General features: G+C 39.3%; 2 protein-coding genes across 4 annotated transcripts; one reads left to right on the top strand and one right to left on the bottom strand.

Moving 5' to 3' along the window:
- The first annotated feature begins 1284 nt into the window (after window positions 1-1284).
- Window positions 1285-13915, top strand: st8sia2 (ST8 alpha-N-acetyl-neuraminide alpha-2,8-sialyltransferase 2). The gene is made up of 6 exons (XM_067589714.1): window positions 1285-2301; window positions 3880-3936; window positions 4753-4899; window positions 4995-5252; window positions 7956-8249; window positions 10724-13915. Exons 1-6 carry the CDS (start codon window positions 2204-2206, stop codon window positions 11013-11015), a joined length of 1146 nt encoding a protein of 381 aa, XP_067445815.1. The 5' UTR covers window positions 1285-2203; the 3' UTR covers window positions 11016-13915.
- fam174b (family with sequence similarity 174 member B) lies at window positions 13358-21493 on the bottom strand. Of its 3 annotated transcripts, XM_067589716.1 has the most exons (6): window positions 21252-21493; window positions 20801-20940; window positions 19461-19523; window positions 18302-19048; window positions 17322-17453; window positions 13358-16321 (listed from the first exon to the last, which is right to left on the bottom strand). In XM_067589716.1, exons 4-6 carry the CDS (start codon window positions 18577-18579, stop codon window positions 16318-16320), a joined length of 414 nt encoding a protein of 137 aa, XP_067445817.1. In that variant the 5' UTR covers window positions 18580-19048; window positions 19461-19523; window positions 20801-20940; window positions 21252-21493; the 3' UTR covers window positions 13358-16317. The 3 variants fall into 3 exon arrangements, with proteins under 3 accessions (XP_067445817.1, XP_067445816.1, XP_067445818.1); XM_067589715.1 differs by having other exon boundaries at window positions 19461-20940; XM_067589717.1 differs by lacking the exon at window positions 21252-21493 and adding an exon at window positions 21061-21075 and having other exon boundaries at window positions 19461-20940.
- Window positions 21494-21781: the final 288 nt, after the last annotated feature.

Below are 21781 nucleotides of genomic sequence, written 5' to 3'. Positions count from 1 at the left end.
GAGCTGATGCATTTCTCTCCCCGAGATCAGCAGTCAGCAGTCCTGTCGTTTCATATCTGAGAAAAATTCCAACTCTCATGAAAATAAGTTATGCTACATTTATTTCAGCCTCTCCTCAAACTGCTGAAGTTAACATCAAAAACCTAAACTGACCACTGAACATCTCATTAGAGCTCCTGCAGAATGATTTAAGTGGTTTGTAGCTACAGGATTACTGTGCCTATGTCCAGAATATTCAATCCATCTATCTTCAAATCAATGACACTGTATAGGGCAGTGGTTCTCAAAGTGAGGTGGGGATTTTTTTCTCTATAATTCCATCCATAAGTAACACAATGACAGAGTGTGTGCCTATTTCGGTCATGGGTTTCATACACTTTCTGTAATAAAACATCTAAAAGCCAAAATCTCTGTGGTCTAATTTGTGTCAGTTTAGGGGTCCTTGATGTGAAAAAGTTTGAGAACCACTGGGATAGGGACACATGTGACCAGCAGCGATGGAAGTATTCAGATACTTACAAATGCATGAATGTAAAAGTATTCCATTACAAGTAAAGGTCCGGCATTCAAAACCTACTTCAGTAAAGGTACAGAAACATCAAAATGTTCTTAAAGTATCAAAGTTAAAGTACTCATTCTGCAGACTGATTATATTATTACATTATTAGATTGTTACTACTGATGCATTGATGTGTAGGCAGCATGTAGCTGACTGAGGTGGAGCTAATTTTAACTACGTTACATACAGTTTGATATTTAAGTCCAGTGGTTCTCAACATATAGATCGGGCCCCCTCTTAAAGGTCACAAGATAAATCTGGGGGGCTTTGAAATAATTCATGAGTGTGGAAAGAAGAACTGGTAACAACTCATCGACATCTGAAACTTGAGAGGCCACTACAACTACACATCACTTTTCTGTAAGTCACAAGCCAAAAGAGACACTGATTCAATCTTCAACAGTACTTTGTGTATTATAAACTTTAAGGACAGGTTCACATGTTTTCAAGTCATGCTTGAAACAACAGTCAAGAGCCCAAATGAACACTGACACAGGTTTTGCTTGCTGTAATCATTCCTGCTGTACACACTGGCCATCAACGTGGTTTCAATGTAAGTAATAAAAATCCACAGTCTGTGCAAAAATGTATTTTCAGGCTGTGGAGCTTCGGCTGTCTGAATTAGTCATATCCAGCACATATCTTCCAACGTGAAAGTCTTTTTAGTACATTTTGTTACAATCCCTCCTCCACAGCTCAACAGGGAAACACAAAGAGGGAATTGTATACTAAAGAGACTGCTGAAGCATCACATTAGCTTCAGATGAACTTTGCAATACATTTTTGCACAAAAAGAGGACTGTGGATTGTGTCCCCCATCACTTACAGTGAAAGCATCTTAGGAAGGAGTTCAGTATGAGCAGGAGGAATGAACAAAAAGAAAGAAAAAATGTGAACCTGTCCTTTAATGTAACATCTTATAATATGAACAGCTGCTGCCAAGTAAATGTTGTTAAGGAGTAAAGAGCTGCCTATGAAGCAGCATAAGATGGAAATACTCAAGTAAAGTATGTACTTAGTTAATTTCCACCACTAGTGACCTGAACTATAAAAAGATGTCCCCATTAACTCACAGTACGCGTCAGAAAGCTGATCTACTGGGGCTCACTCAGTGTGTTTGGGTCGCCACATGAGACTTTGATTATTGCAAAGTAGGCAACACATCCACCATATGTTAAAACTGCGCTCCTCATACACCTGTCTAGTGAATCTACGCTGCAGTCTCAGTGAGTCAACACCTGGAGAGTGAGTGCTGGGATCAAACCGGCTGGGATGAAGATGGAGAGAGAGAGAGAGACAGAAAGAGTTGGCCGCTGCGCCTTTAAGGCTGCATGTGGTCTACATCTTGCTGCTCCCATGGCAGGCTCCGGCGGTGCACGCTTTCAAAGTTTGACTGGGGAATAGAGGTAGAAACGGCGGCGGCATCGCTCCGTCGGGAAACAGACACAAGGCAATCATCTGAGAGGAGAGAAAAAGGACCACAAAAAAAAAAAGACCGCAGCTCGCATGGGAGTGTCCGGCGATAAGAACAAAGGGACAGATGACTGAGCGGATTTTCGATTTATAAATGGAAAACAGAAGAAGGTTAATGTAACAGCTGAAAGAAGGGACTCCCGGCCGGCTGCAGCAGCCTCCCCCTCAACCATGCCGCCTGTTTCCCGCACGCTGTTGTTCGGCTTTATAACGCTGCTGGTTGTGATTTTGATCATTGATGATATTGCAGAAGTGGAAGAAGAAACTGCGTAAGTAGCCCACCGTCATTTATTCATTCATTGAGTGTGTGTTTATGTGTGTGTGCGTGTGTTTGTGTGTGTGTGTAGCCCATTGTTTTCTTGATGATTTCCTTCTCAGAGGATTTAATCTGTTAAGTGGGAGAGGAGGGGAAAAAGGATAAATGAGTTTATGTGAATGGAGTTTGGAGTTTGAATGTTGAGTATGTGTGGTTTGTTTCTACATTTGTAACACTTGGGTGCAGCAGGAGCAGCTGTTCAGACAGCAGCCTGCCTGCCTGGGTCTCCAAGGATTAGGCTATTTGTCTTGCAGCAGCCTGCATGCGGGATAGGATACATTTACACTACAAGAGAGAGAGAGAGAGTGTGTGTGTGTGTGTGAGAGAGAGAGAGAGAGAGAGAGTGAAAGACAGATATAGTGGAGGAGGAGGAAGAGGAGGGGGAGAGGGGTGGATGGGGGGGCAACAGATCGGAAACAAAAGAGGCTTTGCTCTTTTTTTCCCTGTCTCATTTTCACACTTTGAATTGTTGAGCAGTCCAGCAGAAATCTTCCTGGCCACACACACACACACATAAGCACACACACACACACACACACACACACACACACACACACACAAACAAGCACACATGCTCCACTTGCATTTGACCTGCAAGAAAATACATTCTTAATTTTCAGCATCAAAAATACTGAGGTCGGATGTAAAAAACCAAATCAGAGCTCGACTGTGCAACATCCATTTCTTCTCGTTACTATCATCACAGCCAAAAAAGATGCTGTACTACCTGAATAGTATAAATTCACTTTTTTTTTTCTTCTTCCTCCCCCGCTCCAGGAAGCTTTTTTGGACTCTCACATTTCCCTTTCAGCAAGAACATTCTGTTTTGAATGCAATTACTCGGCTGTGGCTCACGTTGTAATGAGGTCATATTGGTTTGTGATTTTGCAGTGGGAGAAGAGAACCAGAACCAATTCCAACGCTGCATGAATGCATCTTAATACAATTACAACAATATATTTAAAGCTGCCAGCATGCTTCCACATGAGAGCAGCTCACCTGTCTGTCTGTCTGTCTATCTATCTATCAGAGCACTTCTCTCTCTTTCACTTGGACATTTTCTCACTTCTTCTGCATTAGACGGATGTCGGCAGCTTGTCACGTTTGATCAGACGTGACCAAGGTCATGATTACAAAATAGTCTCTTGAATGCACATACATTGTGTTTACTGTAAATGCATCTTGGCTGGCGTATTCAACGCCACAGTGGAGAGATTGCTCACTTTCCTGTGAAAGGAGAACCTCGCTCGGGGTATAATGGGGCTCCATTAAGGCCACATTTCCCCTCATTACATCAGCAAAGGGGCCCACAGTGGATTGCTCTAAAAATACCTTGATGTGTGTCTTTCACCTTCATTCTATATTAAAAGAACTTACAGTATGCCTGGTGCTGAATACAGTAGATGGATTATTGTCTTGATATGATTACAGGAAATATCTCCAGCATCTGTTCATTATCTTCCAGGAATCTGTGCAGCAGATTGTGATTCGTAATTCCATCTGAATTGTTTTTTTGTTGTTTTTTTTCTAGAAATACTGGACATTCAAAGAAGATGAGCTTGCACCGGCTCATCCCAAAACCGCGCAGGTCTGAAATCCACTTATCTCAACATACACGCACTCTGTTATATTACTCAATCTATAGATGAATGCATGCATCTATATCTACTCGTAGACGTGGACCACCGGTGGGACTCTAATTGGCACTTCTATATAATTTTCAGTTGGTGATTTTTATTCCTGTGCAAGCCTTGAAAACACAGTGAGTCATTCACAGTGAGAGTCTCGTTACTGTTTCCAGCAGGAAGGCAGCTGCTCTACCCGTCAATATGTTGGTATCCATGTGACGAGGAGAACATCTGCCGTCGGAATAAAGCCGACTTAAATTCAAAATGGTTTAACTGGATTTCAGATAACGTCGCTTTACTGCATTTAAATGACTCTAAGCCTCATTCAAGTCAAGTCAAGACAAGGGAGGTCAGTTTAGAGTGGTGGTGGAAGAAGCATCCTTCATTAATATCTCTATGTAGGTCGTTCTGCATTCAAAATTGTTCTTAATTACAGGTAAAAGTGATATCCACAAAATGTTTTTAGAGTCAAAGTACTCATTACGCAGAAAAGAGCATATATATATCTTATTATTAAAGCACTATTACTGATGCATTCATGTGTAAATAGTATTTAACTGTTGAAGTTGGTTGAGGTGGAGCTAATTCTACCTACTTTATGTGCTCATATATTCATCTAGAGCATAAAGTATAAAGTAGCACAAGTATTTAATCACATTTCACTACTACAATCTGTACAATGGTTTAGAAAAACTCCAACTTCAATTGGAAAAAAAAGGGAGAAATTAACACAATACACAAACCTTGTGTCTCAATGACTTTTTATTCTCATTTAGAAAGGCTGCAGCACACGTGGATCCGACTGCTTTGACAAGATCAAGTAAAGATATAATAAATCATCATCATCATCCGAGCTACAATAACACTGCCAAGCTCTCGTCAAACAGCTGGACCTTCAACAGGACCCTCTCCAACCTCATCAGGTAGAATCACCGCTCTCCACTGTTATCTCAGCCCGATTACACACTTGACCAAGCAGAGTCTTTCACAACATTTTTTTTTTTTTTTCATTTTGCAGGAAGAATATTCTGAGATTCCTCGATCCGGAGAGAGACATCTCTATTCTGAAAGGCACATTGAAACCAGGGGATATCATCCACTATGTTTTCGACCGCCACAGCACAACAAACATTTCAGAAAATCTCTATCGTCTTTTGCCAACTGTATCCCCCATGAAGAACCAGCATCACAGGCGCTGCGCCATTGTGGGAAACTCGGGGATCCTTCTGAACAGCAGCTGTGGACCCGAGATTGACTCTCATGACTTTGTTATCAGGTACTTCTTTTTTTTTTCCAGAATGGCATAAGTGATTTGAGGGTTGGAAGCTTCCACTTGAAATAAATCATAAAACCTGCAAGCTAAAGTGGACCGTAATTGAAATGGATTAGCAAATTAGTTTCAGTTTTGGGTTTATCTCACTTTATTGAGAATATAATTCACATTGGAATGATAATCACTTTTTCCAGTTTAATTCAGGTTGAGAGCTGGTGCTCACACAGCTGAAAATATATTAATTGCACTTATGAAAGGGCTGTCATAGCTTTTTAACTGCCAGACTGAGAGCAATTAAATGCATGGTTATACACAGAATTGACATTTTGAAGAGCGTCAGAAACACATATTGCTTTTCAGACTAACACCGGTGCTCGCAGCGGTCCTGCTCTCATTTACTTTTTTAGTTTGTGAAGTCGTCAGCCAGCTCTGTTCAGTGTTTGGGTGTAATGCAAAGCAGTTGCTTACTGGGTTATTCATCACTATTCATACTTGTCACTGATGGAAGATGAATCTGTCTGTGGTGATAACGTAATGGGGAATGCAAAAAAAGGCACAATCTAACACAACATTCGGTATCTGCAGAGATATCTGTAGTGAGAAACATCCTTTCATAAATCAATTACTTTAATGGCATGGTATAAATGAAGCAGGAAGTAGGCACCCATGGCAGCACCTCATTAAGCTGACTGATCGATAGCTGAGTCGGCCTCCTCAAACTGTCCCTTCTTTGTTCTGAAATTGATTCTGTTGTCTTTCTATCTTGTCTTTTTTTCCCTAAGCTCCGCGATGTTATGCTGATGAGTCGAGGTCATGATTTCTCGACTCTAGCAGCATGATAATAAGGCCGGGGGAATGGCGGTAATGGTTGGCTGAAGGCAGACAAAAGAGAACATGGCATTTTGAGAAGCTGAGGAATTCGCTGTGGCATTCACATATCAGATGGGGAGATAATGTCTCTGCTAAATATAGACCTCTGCCCTACAGTTGGTTCAGAAAAAGTAGGTTGGCAGTGTTTGGGGGTACTAGTTATATATTATTTAAGCTCTATATTATGATAAAGATATGGGGTACTCATATCACTCATATAAATTATTGGAAATCTCTCTAAATTTGGGGATTTTTAATTTTTCAGATAAACTGAAGAATTAAGTTTCCTTATGTGTTTAGGAAATTCAGAACAAACCATTTACTGAAAATGGAAAAAAGCATTGCCACAAAGCTGAAAAGTTGATGTTTTGGAGATACATGGTTTTCACTGGACGGCAATAACAAGTTGATTGTAATATGTAGAATTGAATATGCAAAGTTATTTTAACAAATTGCACTCCTGATGTGATTCCCTGCTGTGCTGTAGAGAATAGCAAGGCTTCACCATGAAGATAATTACTGGGTTTTTGTTTTCTGGCATTTATTCAGAGATCAAAGGTTAACATCAATAAATAAAATGACATCCTGCTTTCCTGCTGAATTTCACTCCTGGTAGAAAGTTCTCCAAGGCAAACGGTTTGACTACTGTAGCTGGAGTACGGCGGCATATTGCTGCCACCATGACAAAAAAATAATTGTCCAGTTTCTCTTTAAAGTGAGAACCCTTTCTCTTTTTACCACGATCCTTCACATGTCATGAGATCCTTTTCACATTATAACAAGATAGTTTCTTCTCCTCTCGTTATTACTAGATACTAAATTATTCTTTTAGTATCATTTTAACAGCAAACTTTTCTTGTAATAACAACATACCACTTGATCTTGTTACATGACAAAAACTTTCTCATTATTTCACAAAATAACCAAACTTTTCTCATTATAACACAAAAAGTTGGTAGTTGTTACAACGAGAAACTTCCATACAAGACAAACAAGAAAGAGATCAAGTCAGCGCCTGTAGAGATGATACTGTAGCTTGCAAAAGCTGGAAAAAGTGAAAATTATGCTGCCGAAAGAGAGGAACACTGTTGTTAAAACCAAAAGATACTCCTTCCTTTGGAGTTTTAATGATGATAATAAAGAGCGTTACCATCAAATATATCCCACAAGTCCTCAGTAAGTTTGAAGGTCATAGCATGTGATTCACATAATTTTCACACTCATCAGACCATTTAGTGACCCCTGTAGAGAAGCATCTGTTTTTTGTCACTGCTCTGTTTCTCCAACAATTAATTCAGGTTTTTTTCTTAGCTAGTCATAGTTTGATGACTCACTGAATGTAAAGTCAAATAGAAATGTGGAAAAAGTTGGAGAGGTAATCATTCATCTCCACCAAACATACTTATATTTGTAGGATTTATACCATTATACCACTTTACACTTTAATGAAACACTTAATGTTGGTGTGGCCTTTGCTTCAGTTACTTGTTGTTAATCTGATCTCAGACAATATAATAATAATGTTAGTTAACTAGTTAACTGTGTGGATGAGTGTAGTTTGTGATCTATGCGAACAAAACACAAAAGCCTAACCAAACTGGCTGGTGGAGATCTGGGAGGAAGAGGAGAGAGATATTAGAAATCAAGCCACTTAAACAGGCTGAGGCCCAGTTTCCTCAGGTGTAGGCACTTTCCTCATGTCTTCCTCAACTCTGCCTACCGGCTCCTGAGCCAGTAACCCAAACCCACCACACAAGCAGCAAGCAGAGAAGAAGGACGTCACAATGGTTGAACAGAAAATCTAATGACGTGTAACCTGTTCTTGCTTGTTTTAAGGTGTAACCTGGCACCAGTGGAGGAATACTCTCGGGACGTTGGGTGGCGGACCAACTTGGTGACCATGAACCCTTCAGTGGTGCAGCGGGCCTTCCAGGACCTCGTCAGTGAGAAGTGGAGGGAGCGCTTCTTGCAGCGGCTTAAGAGCCTCAGCGGCAGTGTGCTGTGGATCCCAGCCTTTATGGCCAAGGGGGGAGAGGAGCGTGTGGAGTGGGCCCTTCGTCTCATCCTGCTGCACACTGTGGACATACGCACCGCCTTCCCTTCGCTGCGCCTGCTCCACGCCGTCAGAGGGTAAGATGCAGCTCCCGGTGTGCTGTGTCTCATAAGAATACCTGTGAGCAGCATAATCAAGGGGCTAGCAGACTCTAATCTGCTGCCCAGGTGGCTATTTTTAAACAAAGCATTAAAGCTGATCAACAGGAGCAGTCAGCGTGTCTCCCTCCACTCAGCGCGTGCACACCTGTGCACTTAGTTGCTTTCTTGCTGAGTGTTAAATGAGAAGATTGATATCATACTCATGTTTGTGTGTTAAGTATGGAGCTCAAGGTGATTAGCTCTATATAAAGACTGGAAGCAGGAGGGAAACAGCTAATCTGACTCAAAAATATCATACATATAACAACACCTCTTGAATCGGAAGCTCACTATCAATGTGTGGTTTAATTGGGAGCTAGGCGCTTCGACTGTTTCTCTGCAAATGACAGCTGCATGCAGTGACCTCCCGCAGTCTTGTCACCGTGATGTTGCCATGCAACCAGCAGAGACACACAGCTCAGAAGTACTGGGCAGATAGATAAACTGCACATAGATAAATAGATGAACTAGTTCCTCAGTCCAAGAGTCCGACCGCTGGTGTCGACCATCAATGCTGACAATAAACTGCAGTCAACATTTCATTTAAATGAACTCTTTTCCAAGTAAAATGTGAATTTATGAAGGGAATTAATTAGCTGTATGCTTAAATTATATGTAAATTATTTATTGCTGTTATTTAGATCCTACTGTTAACAAGCCTGTGCATGAGCTCAGGAACAGCACAGATAACGAGCAGTGCTGTTAAACTGGGGTATATTTTGTTAATCCTTATTATTTGTGTTGATTCATTTTAGAGTTGGGCAAGGATCCTTTTTGAGAAATCCTTTTTGCATATCTGTCTCACAGCCTCCTCTGCCTTCACGCTTTTATAAAAATCACTCTCTGCTTTTTTTTTTTTTTTTGTTACTGTCCTTGCCTCTCTTTCATCACAACCAGACTCGGCTCTGGATCTTTCCTCCCTCGTTAAAAGCCTGACAACCACCGCCGGTCAGTGACCAAATTATGCCATTTTGCATGCCCCAACAAGCACCCGGTATTATGTAGGAGAAGAACTGGGCCGTGATTTTTGTTGTCTGTATGTTTTATGAAAGAAAATAATTTGCTTGGAGATTAAACACCTGCCTTTGTTCTTTTAAGTGTGGTGTCTGATAAGCACTCCAACTGACCTTGTCATTTTCCCAGTGGGGCTGAACTTTACATCAAAAGTCGGCAATGATGTGCAGCAGAGGACAACCAAATGCCACATCAGATCATTTCAGCCTTAATTAGACCCTCTTCTCTGGTTGTTAGAGTGCTCATAACCAGCTGTGGTGTTTGGTTGGACCGCAAACCTGCACACTGTTTGCCCTTCATGGCACACGCTTTAAATAGTACAACCTCTACATCTCAACACGACCTTCCATACTAACCACAGAGAACACACAGCCAGAGGAGGTGATAGCCTTGAGGCTGGAGAGATGGGTTAGTGTGACTGGAAAGGGAAATGAAGTTGGGGCATGAGAGCGCCTGACCACCTGCCCCTGGAGTTGCTCCTGAAAGCGACATTTGGCATGTCACTGGTGTAGGAGCTCCCAGGTCACCCGCAGTAGGAAGAATGCAAATGTTGCTGAGCAGCTCCAGAGTGGGCTGTGTGCTGTTTTGTTTTCTCAATCTGGGAAGGTTTTAAATCATAAATTCAGCTTTGAGATACAGATAGAATTATGATGCACCAGTATCAAGAAAATGGCATATTTGGGAGATTCGTTCAGTTTATTTGAATTGGAAATGCATGCATAATCATAATCTGTCAGAAACTAATGAAAATCACTGCTCATCCCCATTTCTTAGAGACAAAAATGACTTGAGTTTGCTTATTTTGTCCAGTTACCAATGAAAAATCCAGAGATATTCAGTTTGCAAAGATATAAAATGGAGAAAAGCAATAAATCTAGTATTTGAGAAACTGGAACCAGAGAATGTTTGCTTGATGAATAACTTAAATGATAACATTGATTGACTAATCAATTAATTAAAAAAATACAGAAAAATAAAAAATTCAGACCATTTTTTTGACGAAATGACTTTTTACGAAAGAGATTTTTGTCCTGAACGAAAAAAGAAGAAAGGAAAAGGTCATTTATTGATTATCTGTGAGCAGTTTTTGAAGGGCCAGTTTGTTGGTCTACAACAGAGAAATATTTGCAAAGCTCAGTCTTTTTTAAGGCTTGGGCTCCACTCTGTATGCTCCAGTGTACAGTAGTATATCTGGCTTAATATCAAACCTCAGGGGGAGAAAGGTCTTGCCAAATGATGAATAAATGAGTGTTGCTTCCTCATGAATATTGACTTCAGTGTGCTCTACGTGGGATGACTAGAAAAAAGCTCTGAAGTCCTTGAACATCTTTTTCCTCTTGCTGTGTCTGTAGACTAAGTGAGTGAGTGCAGCTAATTACACATGTCCTTGTCAACAGGTACTGGCTGACCAACAACGTCCACATCAAGCGTCCAACCACTGGGCTCCTCATGTACACCTTGGCTACTCGCTTTTGTGAAGAGATCCATCTTTACGGCTTCTGGCCCTTTCCACTCGACCCGCTTGGCAAACCAGTCAAATACCACTACTACGACACTCTAAAATATGAGTACACCTCCAGCTCCAGTCCTCACACCATGCCTTTGGAGTTCAGGACCCTAAGCACGTTGCACAGACAGGGGGCGCTCCGGCTCCACACTGGGACCTGTGTGGAGCCTGAAAGCAAATAATGAGTAGACCTCCATGGAAACCACTTTCTTAACTGAGCAAACTCTTTACAAACAGTTTTCTTGGTAGCATACTTTTATGAAACTTGAATTAACTTATTTTCAGTAACTGGGATGAACTTTTTCTATTTCGAGCTCTTTTTAGAGACTCGTTTGACTGCTGTGTTTTACCTTTAATGAGATTTCTATGGCAACCTTTAAAATAACAAGACCCTTTTTTCATTAACTCCCTTCTGCTGGTGTTACCAACAGTTGAGATCCTCTCATGTCCAGCTTTTGGCCCCTTATTAAAGCAGCCAATTTAAAACTGTAGTAACAGTAATGTAGGTTTCCAGCAGGGTTATGAATTAAGGGTATTTGTGTTTTCAAACTTGGTCATGAGACAACATAAATTTATATTTCCAGTTTATGCTATAAGTAAAGGGGTTGTTGTAATTAACCCAGCATGTTAACAGCATGAAGAGTTGTTGAATAAATGGCTGTTGTGAGTTGCTAGTTGGGCCACAAGATGGAAGCACTTAATAATCAGGGAGACTGATGATGAAGAAAAATGCTGGTCGACTTCAAACTTATGTTAGTTTAATATGATGAACCCTTCTGATTCTGATCTTTTTAGTGATGAGTGAATATGATGTTCACCTTGTAATAGTCTAAAGAATTTTACAGCAACATACAAAATTTTGTGCTTTTGTAGCTTAGAAACTGTGATGATAGCCTAAATGATGAACACATTTAAAAAGTCCAGTCAACCAGAACCTCCGTGTGAAACTGTTTGGTTACCTGGAGAGCCAAATGAATGAATGGAAGCATGTTGAACTATACTCAAGTCCTGTGAGGATAAAGAAGGACTGAAGCAGCTGTTCACATAAGCCTGTTTACACAGACTCAGCCGACGGTTAACTCACTTTGTAAACCTTTCTCAAAGAGCACCAGCCCTGTCTCTGCACTGGAAATGTTAGCGGTTAGCTCAGACTGTAGTTGTAAAGTGGTAGTAAGAAGAGCTTTGCTTATTTTTAAATGAATGTATCGGTGACATTCTTACAATTACTGTAAGAAATGAGCCCCATAACGTGCTTTAAATGCAGTCACATTTCATTCCACTGAGAAGGGGAAGAGCTGATAACTTGCCTTTATTCATTTGAGATGGTAAATTAATATACTTGTGTAGGGTGTTTGGGTTTGTATTCAACCAATATATACTGTAGCTTAATATAGATTTTTGTGGATTTGAATGAAGCTGCCAATGTTTTGTGCCTATAATCGATATATTTAACCAATTACAATTGGGCCATTCCCATGCCCAGAAATAAAAATGTTCAGGGTTCATCCAGGTTCTTGACAGGATGGAAAAACAGAGTTACATGATTGTCTTAATAGTGTTGATTACTTCTTAAACACAGACATGAAAATACAGTGAAAAGACTGAACAGAATGTGCAAAAAATACATTTTATTGCAGGTCATGTTTGACTTGTTCTTATGTAATAGTGGTCAGATAAGACCCTCCTTTGTAATAGAAGTTAACACTTTTGAATGATTCATCAAACCAATATATTGGTTCATTGCTTTTTTCTTTGTGTACTTTAGGCTCCACCTTATTAGAAGTCTCAAACTTCACTTATGGAGTTTGTGGGTCGTCTTGTCTTGAATCAGGGCTTTTTGCCAAATGCTTTGGGTATTTTTCTGCAAGAAAATGCCTCCGTTAATAAAAATTAACAAAAGTATTTGAACTATTCAGAGGGCTCTGCAGCTAAACAAGTAGCCTCTCATGCGCTTCCAGCCATGTGATTTGTCCATAAAAGTGTTGTTTTGACTGGATGCGCCTGTTGATTTACATGTTGGCCTTATTACGCTGCCAATTAAGTTAAGAATAGACTTGAAAGTTGTACAAGAGACGTCAGCAGTCTGAAGCAATGAATGGGGGGGTTTTTTGTGTGTGAAAGCTCGTCTGAGCTCTGCAAAAATAGAAACACTCTGTGACCAACACAATTAAGTTAATTAACCCAGAATGTGGAATTTGCCACAGTTAAGAAAACTTGCTACTGACATGTAGTTTAAGCTGTGAGACTGTGGAGATTGTGCTGTATAGTTTTGTCTTACCTTTTCTTGTGTATACTGTATATTAACATCTGTTTATTGTCCAAATTCCAGCAATGTGAACTTTTGCATGTTTGTCTTGTCTTGAAGCGTACCACTTGAGTATTCAAATTTTTGACTTTTTAAAGATTCAGTATGACTCAAGGACACTGAAATTGTGCAGTTATGACACAGCGAATGTATTTTTTCTGTGGCAGAAAACACCCAAAAGATCAGAATGGAAAAAAAATAACACATGACACCTCTCCCTTAAAATGATTTAACACTTCAAAGGAAGCAGTTTTATTTCAGTAATGTTTCAAAGAAATGGAAACTGAGGAAACAGATGTGGGTAACACACGACATCTCTGTATGAGAAACCAAGCCGGGACTTGTTTTCAATAAACTTCCAAAACAAATTGAACATTTAACTTTTTTTGATTTAAATGTGGGATCAGGGAAGTTAGCTAGACTCTTCAAATAGCTACCACAATGGCTTTGATTCATTTTACAACAGGAACTATCTGTAGCAGATGGTTCAGTTCAAATAAAAGTCCAGAATTAGAATCATTAGATGAAATGGGTTTTTCCACAATTTCACAGACAAGTAAACATAAAATAAAAGACCAAGATGCAAGAGGACAACTGTACGATGGTGACATGCTCGCCTGAGACAAACATAGCAGAAGTATAAAAAAAGGATCTGCAGTTTTCTGCATGTACAGTGAAAGACTAAATTCAAACAGGATACAATACTGAAATGAACAGTAGTCATATAATAAAATGGAAAACACATGAAATACCAGAAGTGATTCGTATGATTCAATGTATTATTCAAAAACCTTGTCAGACATTCACACACACCCCTGAATTCCTGCTTGTATATTAAACAATGACAATAAAAAGATCCAGTCTTCTATAAAATGTCAATAACGCTGTTTTAAACACAGGAAAAACAATTATCCTGGAAATACAATGCTGAATAGGTTGCACAAGATTGGCCAGTGCTGTTTCTTTGCTTTTTTCTTGTCACCACAGATGGAGGTCACTGAAAAACAGCCTGCACCTGCAGGCCATGTTCCACTATCAAATAACAGTTTGGATTAAAACAGAAGGTCACCTACAACACCCACACTCACATTTGCTGCAGAAACCTAATCTAGTTGGACTCTTTGCTGTTAATATAATGTAATCACATTTAAGGTGCAGGCAGAGACTGGGAAGGTTTGTGAACTCCTCTTCCTCTCCATTTCATTTACGTTGAATCAGGGTAAATATGTAGCCACAGCTAGTACCAACTTAGCTTATCTTAACTTCTAGCCTGGCTCTGTCTGAAGGTAAGAAAATCTACCTACCATTAATATGGTCATGTTAATGGTTACGTTCCAGACTATTTGTTGGCCAGGAGCACACATGACTCCAGTAAGTCACTTTGCCTTGAAATAGCCTGGCACATGACTCCCATAAAACCACTATTTGTCATTTTTTTTACTCTTTTACTTTTTGCACACATTAAGCAGACAATATATATTGTGTTAATTAGTGAGCTTTATGGGTGTTGCTATGTTGATTTCAGAGTCTTTGGACAGGATGGGACTAGCTGTTTCCATCTGTTTTCAGTCTGTATGCTAAGCTAAGCTAACTACCTCCTGGCTCCAGCTTCATATTTAATGGACATACATGACAGTGACATCGATCTTCTCATTTAACTCTTGGCGAAAAAAAGCAAAAATGTTTATTCCCCAAGATGCCGACCTTTTCCTTTAATGCTTATCTAATGGGCCAAATAAATTAACTTTGTCAGCATAAGAAAACACCTCTACTGTAAATCCCAATATCAAAATATTTCCATCAACAGTCGATGCCAGTGTTTGTAAAAAGTATGAAGCCAATGTTGTCTTTACTGAAGGAAACAGGGCCTTAGTTTGGTATTACTTCAGGAAAAAACATGCTGCCCTCCTCAAGTTACTCATTACAAAAGTCAGTAAGCCATTAATGGACATTAGCGTGAGAGACTTAATATTGAACTAGCCGTTCACTCACTACCTTACACTAGAGACACCAAACATTAGGGATAATTTCAGTCGGTGAATAGATATTATAGTAATTACATATTGTTTGCATTTAAAAGATAAGACACTGGGTGCATGTACTGTACATTTTAAGTAACTACAGTACCAGTCACATGTTTGGACTCACTTTCTCATTGAATGGAAAAGTGTTTCCAAACGTTTGACTGGTACTGCACATCAATGCAGCTTTTAAAACTCTTGTTGATATTGTCTTAAATGAAACTATCAAATGATAAAGTACATCTAAAACAACAGGTTACAGCATTCACATTCATAGCAAATGGATGTATTCCATAAATACCTTATGACAATATTATTTGAGCTTTTAATCAAATCTTTAAACTACAGCTGAGATAGCAGCAAATTAGGAACATCTCAAACTCCACATACAGTAAAAAAATATACGCTTACTCCATACATAAGGACAGAACGCCTTACACAGTATATATGCACAATAAAGTGGTTAGTAGATAAGAGTTAACATTTGGTATGAAAATTCAGTTTCAAAATAGCAGTCACTGTAATTCACCGGATAACTATTCTTCATAGTGTGCAAACTCTTCTTCTGAATATTCTCTGCACAACATTTGTTGCATGTGAACATTTTATGCATCAATTGATGGCCTCTAATGACCACCGAATATTTAATTAAAGAATATATATCAACTCAGATCACAAAAGATGTGATTAACCCTGTATTATAATGTGTAGATCATAGCTTGGAACCTATAAACTCCTCAGCCTGCAGACTGTATACTGTAGCTCAAGTTTAAAAATAAAATATACAGTAAAGTAAAAGATAAAATGTTATTTCCATGTAGTGGACTGTTATGGAGATGATTAAACTCCAAGCTGCCAACAGCCTGATTACTGAATGACTTTTGAGGAGAAGTCACAACATGAAGCATCCAAGTCATTAACAATGGAAAGAGGTGCGCAAGTTATTTGGGCCACATGATAAAAACATCAGTTAAGCAGCGAACAAAGATATCCACGCGGCTCCTCCATTTAAACACAGATAAAAAGCCATGCACACGCAGCATATAAAGTTGCTGAGTTGGCAACACAAAACAAAATAGAAGAAGAAAAATAGAAGAAATCACTTGAGTTGTTCCAGGGAAAACAGGAGTTATCAAATATCGATGTCCATGCTGGGATTCACCTGCAAAAAAATGAAAATTCAGTTACTTTACAAAGTTTGACCTGCTGTTATTTACTGCCCGCATGGCGAGGAGGAAATATGTACGCCCACAGAGTCCTGTCTGACTTGGAAGTCAAGAATGTCAGGTAAACAGGACGTCATATCTTCCTTTGAGGAAGTGGTTGTGCGTTAAAGAACAATTGAAAGGACGGAAGGGTGAAACCTTATGTCAACATTGGATTTTGACTAAAACTTGTTTCTTTCTTTAAAATTGTGTTTTTACAAGGAGAGCAAGCGGTCAAACACATCCTTGTGAAAGCGTACTTTAATACAGTTATTCCTGGTATGTCTGTGTGTTTTTCCTCAGAATTTAAGTGCTTAAAATGAAGTTAGAACTACCCATTTAAAGCTGTAACTGCAACTGTGTCAGTGGCAAACCCTGGTGCCACTTTGCAAAGTTTTCATAGTCAAAATAAAACTTACGAGGTGCTTTACATAGGCAAATCACAATTCAAACATTTTCTGGCTACAGAGTTGTAGTGAGATAAGTAGAGGCAGAGAGCAAGAAGTGAAATGGTAACATGAGTAAAACCACGAAACATATAAGTAAAAATTAATGGGGCGGTAAAAGCAACAGCAACAACTGCATTATTACAAACGTACATTAAGAGGTGATTAAAGAAATAAAGGTGAAATTGTTAATGGATTCTGTTTTTGACTTCTATGCTAATCCTGCCATTTTGGTTTGTTTGATAGAGCCAAACCCATATGAGTAAACACTCAACTATTTCTACAGAAACATGTACAGATAAGTCCAACATAAGGCTGTGGAACAGTGTGTGATATAGTGGCCCTATTTACAGTGGTCAGTATCTCCACTGCTATCCAGACAGTGTCCATATAGGGAATCATACGCCTCATGTTTCTCTGTTATATGTAGAACATTCTTTGTGTGGGTGTTAAAAAAAAGGAAAGAAAAATAAAGACAGAGGATTGTGATAGTCCAATGTAAAGAACGAACCTGTATTTGACATCAAACAGAGTTGAGTCGTCCTCGTCATCATTCTCCTCATTAAGAGGGGCCATCTCCACGCGCTCTGCAGGTGTCGTTATAATGTCATATTTCCGCGTTTTCCTGATTCGTCGCCCTGATCTGTGGGAAAAGAGAACAGCGCCAAACATTGAGGCATGCTCTAGAAATAAAACCACATCGTTTAGGCTGACTGAGAAGCCCAAAACTTTAGCTGTAACCTATTTTAGTTTTGCCAGATGGAGAGGATTAGTTTGAAAATTTTGATATTTCTTACAAAGATATTATAGTCCGCACAGTTTAGACGATAAATCCATTAGTCAATCGATAGAAAACTGTGATAATTGACTATCATTTATCAACCAAAATGCCAAACAGCTTCTCAAAAGTGAAGATTTGCAGTTTTAAATCATTGTAAAGCAATTTGAAGACAAGACATTGAGCTCTGGAAACTTGTGAAGGGAATTTTTGAATAGTTTCTCATGTTTTAGTCCAGATAATTAAACGATTCATAAAAAACATCAACAGATTAATTGATAGTGAAAAAGACTGTTGTCTGCAGCCGTGACATGACGACATATCTAAAATAAACTCTATTTAATAAATGGAAATATTATCATAATGATCAGAAGTGAGAGAAAACATGCCACACTGCATATTCACAGATTATATTCTAATGGATTATGTCAGGAGTGTCACAAGCCCAGAAAGATTAAAACTAACCTCCATACAGCACTATCATGGTAGGCTACTGCCTTATTCAAGTACCTCCACACTGGAACAACATTAATAGGCCCAGACCACCATCACATGGAACCCTAACACAACCACATGCTCCTAATCGATTCATTTACCAGAAAAACACTACAAAGAGCAACATTTATACAGCAATGTGACTGCATCATCATTGTATGTCTGGCTATATCAGGCTTCACAGCCTCTATGAGCAGCATTTGCATCAACCTGCGTACCTGACCACTTTGATGACCAGGCATGTGATGAGAGCAGCTGTTAGCACGCAGATGAAAATGACAATGTTTTTCAGAGTTGGGAGATGCGTCATTAGAGATGAAATCCGGGATCCCACGGCAGCATCTGTGACATTATTGGTCACTTGATCCTCGCTGATGATGGACGATGATGTTGAATTTAATTGCATCGCGGGTGAAGAAAGAGTTTGTGGCTCGCCGCTGACCCTCCAAAGTGCCAATGCAATAATAAAAGTTAAAGCTAGATTGTGTGTCACCATGGTGATAAAATAAAAATGTTAAAAAATAAAATAAAATAAAATAAAAACAGGATTTGTAGTAGTTTCTCCAAACAAGCTGAAATGCGACGACAGCTGTCACATTATAAAGGATCGGCTTATCAATGTCAGACTTTGCTATTTACACAATAAAGAAAATGTGAGACGCAAATATCCATCTCTACTCGTCCAGGTTTTTCCTAAAGATGGACTTTTTTGTCGTTAACTTGCATTTGCTTCCAAAACGTGTTTTCCTCGAGGTGAGTTATGGCAATTCCTTCCTGATTGCATTAGGACTCCGTGTGGAGATGAGGATAATCCGCCTCCGGAGGAGCTCTGCAGGCTGGCCCTGTGTTCCTGATGCTGAAGAGGAGCGTTGTTATGTGGGTTGGTGCCGCCTTCAGGTCAGCCTCGTACTTCCTAACTCCTACAGACCTGCTGTCATCAATTTAAGCATGTTGGCGTCATTCAGCTGCAAGAAATGACAAACAAAACAATTGTTTGATGGCGCTTTTAAAGGAAAGTCCCTCACATGTAGGACTAATAATATTTATTATTCAATTTCTCATAATAGCTGTGGTGAGTTTACAGTCAGGGCTATAGTCAGGATTTTAGAATACACAAGTCTGGAGTCCCAAATCCCCAAGTACAACCCCACCCTCCTCATAAAATTTTGTCTAGGCACCAAAAAGCCTGTATATTTTTATGATTATTTTAAATCTTTTAAACATTTTGTTACTGTTTAGTGCCACAGTCTGCTGCAGAGGGAAAGAACCAGTCTGAACAGTGTTAAAACCTGTTAAATATTCAAGTCAAACAGATGGATCTGGTTTCCTTTTGTGAGCAACAATTCACAAAGAAATCAATATGCATATTGAACCTACCTGAACAAACCTTAGCAGGTGAATTCTCATGGCTGCCCTCAGGATGTCGCTGTACTCTGCGGCCTATAAAAGTAACCAAGTCTTTTGTCCCTTCTGCTATTCATTTCCTCAATGCCTCATAGGTCATTTTTCCTTTTAGATATTTATATCTAATTATCTATGTATGTATTATACATTCCACATATACCTTTAAGCACTTTTGGTGTGTTTTCCCCCCTTTCCTATTATGTGTGCTGATTGGTGGCAAGCTGCTGCCTACAATTGCTCTTAAAGTGGTAAATAAAGTAGTATTGAATTAGGCCGAATCAAATTTAACTGTTCTGTTTTTTTTATTATTTATTCTATTTCTTTCAAAAGGTCTTGCCATGCATGATAAACCTAAATGTACTTTCTCCACACTGCCAGAGATACAGTTCTGGTGAAGAAAGACTAAGTTCCTTTATCTTATTTAAATTATGAATTATATATATATACAATACTGTGCAAAGGTTTTAGATGTTTAGAGTCCATAATGCAATACCATCAGGGAGGTGTCTGATTGGCCCCAAATGTATTCTGCAGCATGACAACGACCCCAAACATACAGCCAAAGACATTAGGAACTATCTTCAGCGACAAGAAGAAACAAGGAGTCCTGCAACAGATGGTACGGCCCCCACACAGAGCCCTGGTCTCAACATCGTGGAGTCAGTCTGGGATTACATGAAGACACAGAAGACACTGAGATACGTAAATCCACAGAAGAACCGTGGAAAGTTCTCCAAGATTCTTGGAAAAGCCAATCTGCCAAGTACCTTGAAAAACTGTGTGCAGGTGTACCGAGAAGAAGTGCTGCTGTTTTAAAGGCAACGTATTGTTACACCAAATATTGGGTTAGTTAGTTATTGGGTTAATTGATAAATAAAAAAAACTATTTATAGCATTATTTTTTAAAGAATCCTCACTTTACTTCTAGTGCCTAAAACTTTTGCACAGTCATGTATATTCTATAAATAGTCAAAGATTGTCAAAAGACAGTGACACTAAAAATATCAGTTAACTTTGAAAACACATAATGTGTAACGTGTGTGTAATTGTACAACATAAACTCCTCCTCAGGCTATTATAGTTCCTGCATTACTCCTTTTCCTAAAGAGACACAAGTGGAGATGTGTTGACATCCTATATAAAAACAAAGATGTGTAATGACAAATTATTGAAATTGTGTTAAAATCAATGTGTAATTATAACCAAAAAGTAACATAATCCAATTCTACAGTACTTTATCTTTACTATCAGACTTTGAGACTTAAGTGTTATAAATTTCCAAGAGCATCTGAAGGCATCATTTCTCTCTTTACCCATGGGCCATGGCAGACTCAATTTTCCAAGGGCAGCAGACTCCGGGGTCACGACCGCGGATTCCAGGGAAAAATCTTGACTAGACAAGACGATGATAAGCAGTCAACTGATCAGTGATGCTGATAACCACTCAGCAGACCTATAGGCATAAAGCAAAGACATAATCAATCAGTCTTTTTCTCTCTCTCACTCAGACACACAGACTGACACAGTTTATGATTTATCCCCATTTATTTTTCTTACTATACTCTAGACTTACATTTATGCACTACAATCTACGTAGTCCTGTTGAAAAAGTAGATCAACATTAAGATTCATTCAAATGTCACCACAAATAATCCCTATGATGGCCCGTGGCTAGAGGGACTTGCAGTTTAAACTACTTTAGCAAGACATCACGCCCAGCAATGGGTATTAAACTGTCATCTGAAAAAAAAGACAGAAGACAACCTGTTTAGTTTTGGCCCGACTGGTCGTCTCGGCTTGTTTCTGTAATCTGTGCACCCACAACTGTGTGTGTTTGCCTTCTACTGAGCTCCTCTGTGTGAGGGCTACTTGATTTGATCCACCAGATGGCGGCACAAAATAACTATGGAGCCTGCATTTTCCTTCAAGGGGTAGGTTGAAATTTAGCAGAGACTGGTTCGGATTGGGCTTGAGGATCTGTGGCATTACGCAGTTGAGAAAAAAACATTCTTGTAGACGATCTTTTCAGTGAAGAACATGCACTAATACACACAAAACCATGTACACAGACTACCGTTAAGTGCCTATGAATCAGCTCTATCTTGAGTCTGCACGCAGATTAATTTCTGATGGAGGACATTTTGACTGTGAAGCTTAGTCGCCACAGGGGAAGATAGAAATCTTCAACTGAAAGGGAATATCACATTGTGAGAGGACGGCTTGAACTTTGTACAGAGAAACAGCTGAAACTGTGACAACACTGATCCTGTTACACTATTTTAAACTGGCTTTGT

The sequence above is a fragment of the Thunnus thynnus genome, chromosome 5 (genome assembly GCF_963924715.1).
Source record: "Thunnus thynnus chromosome 5, fThuThy2.1, whole genome shotgun sequence".
NCBI lineage: Eukaryota > Metazoa > Chordata > Actinopteri > Scombriformes > Scombridae > Thunnus > Thunnus thynnus.
Note: the sequence above shows the minus strand (reverse complement) of the source record. Positions and strands in the feature narration are given on the sequence as shown.